The 1,918-nt window shown below is 48.1% G+C and overlaps 1 protein-coding gene across 10 annotated transcripts in view; it reads right to left on the reverse strand.

Moving 5' to 3' along the window:
• Window positions 1–1,392, reverse strand: part of LOC130201026 (traf2 and NCK-interacting protein kinase-like) — a 73,202-nt gene extending 71,810 nt beyond the window's left edge. For all 10 annotated transcript variants that reach the window (XM_056425661.1, XM_056425657.1, XM_056425651.1 and 7 more), the window contains exon 1: window positions 1,253–1,392. In XM_056425661.1, the coding sequence (XP_056281636.1) occupies window positions 1,253–1,309 (57 nt within the window). In that variant the 5' untranslated portion in view covers window positions 1,310–1,392. The remainder of the gene's footprint in view (window positions 1–1,252) is intronic.
• Between the last annotated feature and the right edge of the window lie 526 nt (window positions 1,393–1,918).

The following is a 1,918-nucleotide window of genomic DNA, read 5'->3' on the forward strand; positions in this document are numbered from 1 at the left end:
GTCACTGCGAGTCTACCCAGGTGAGAGTGAGAGAAACCGACAGAGAGCATGATGGGAAACGAGCAAAGAGAGCAAACGGAAGAAAAAATCTACGGCTCTACCACTTCCCATTCAGTTATGTCCCTCTCTTTGTTTCAGTGTGTGTGTGTGTGTGTGTGTGTGTGTGTGTGTGTGTGCCCGAGAGCAGCTGAGTGCAAGAGCAAGCTCTGCCCCATGAACCCCCACCCACACGCCCAACCCCGTCCACACACACACACACACACACATAAAATCCATCATCCCTGCCACCAATGCCGGTATTATAAACTCCCCCCCCCCCCATCTAGTCAGAGCCAGCTGACCTACTTCCTGTCTAGCCAGTCCAGTGGTAGGCTGTACACTCATATGAGACAGAGTGTGTGTGTGTGTGTGTGTGTGTGTGTGCGTGCGTATGTGTGTGTGTGTGTGTGTGTGCTGCCAATAGAACCTGTCCAGACATGTTTTGGGCATATTGGTGATTTATCCAACACGTTTGTGGAGGCCCATAAAGTTCTTTATTTTCTGTAATGCAATTAAAAAAACAAAAATGTCATGCATTCTGGATTCATTACAAATCAACTGAAATATTGCAAGCCTTTTATTCTTTTAATATTGCTGATTATGGCTTACAGCTTAAGAAAACTCTAAAATCCTATCTCATAAAATTTTAATATTTCCTCAGACCAAGTAAAAAAAAGATTTATAACAGCTGAGTGTTTGTCAAGGCTCAGGAAACCCTTGCAGGTGTTTCGAGTTAATTAGACAATTCAAGTGATTTGTTTAATACCCTACTAGTATACTTTTTCATGATATTCTAATATTTAGAGATAGGATATTTGAGTTTTCTTAAACTGTAAACCATAATCAGCAATAAATCAGAATAAAAGGCTTGCAATATTTCAGTTGATTTGTAATGAATCCAGAATGCATGACATTTTTGTTTTTTTAATTGCATTACAGAAAATAAAGAACTTCATCACAATATTCTAATTTTCTGAGACAGTCCTGTATATATATACATTTCCTCCATAATTTGACACAATGTGGCTCCCACACATCCGCCTCGCGCAGCCTCCTCTGCCGGTCGCTATTCAGGGAGCTGTCAGGTGCAAGAGAAGGAGAAAGGCGCGCGCGCACGGCACGCACACACCAGTCTCTCTCTCTCTCTCTCTCTCTCACTCTCACTCTCGTGAAGCTATATTTGAAAGACGTTAAATGTCACACAGCATCTTACCCTCAACGCGGACAGGTCTATTTCGTCCAGGCTCCGGGCTGGAGAGTCACTCGCCATGATGGAGGGCGCAACAACAACCACAAAAAAAGAAAGAAAAAAAGAGCCGCTCACAGTTGCCCCGGTATCCTGAAACGGCCTCGGCTCCTCACGACAGTGTGGTCCCCCCCACCCACCACCCCTCTAGCCCCTCTAGCCCCTCTAGCCCTCCGCCACACAACGTTGTCTCTAAAAAAAAGAATAATAACAGCTTTCGGGTGAGTAGCGGGACGTGCCGCGGGCCGGGGGCAAACGGCTAGAGCGCGAGCGCGTGGAGGGCGGGAAGCAGGAGCGCCGCGTGCACCATCAGCACGTCCAGGTCCATGTCCGCGCGACGGAGACGGGGCAACACAGTGAGAGGCGCCGCGGAAGAGGGGATTACTGCTCGCGCTCGCCGTCGCGCTCGCGCTCGTCCTGGAACCGCTGCTGCTGCCGTGTGACAGCCAGTGAATGGAGGCGGAGGGTTTGGAGGGGAGAGGGGGGGGGGGGTCGTCAAACCACGCCTCTTACAGGGCGGGGCTTGGTGAGGCAGCAGGGACTCCCTAACTTCTTTTTTTTTCCACAACGTAATGCACGAGCACGTGTTATTAAAATGATGGACGTGTGTTTGATTTATTTGTTTTAGAAAAT

The sequence above is a fragment of the Pseudoliparis swirei genome, chromosome 11 (genome assembly GCF_029220125.1).
Source record: "Pseudoliparis swirei isolate HS2019 ecotype Mariana Trench chromosome 11, NWPU_hadal_v1, whole genome shotgun sequence".
Taxonomy (NCBI): domain Eukaryota; kingdom Metazoa; phylum Chordata; class Actinopteri; order Perciformes; family Liparidae; genus Pseudoliparis; species Pseudoliparis swirei.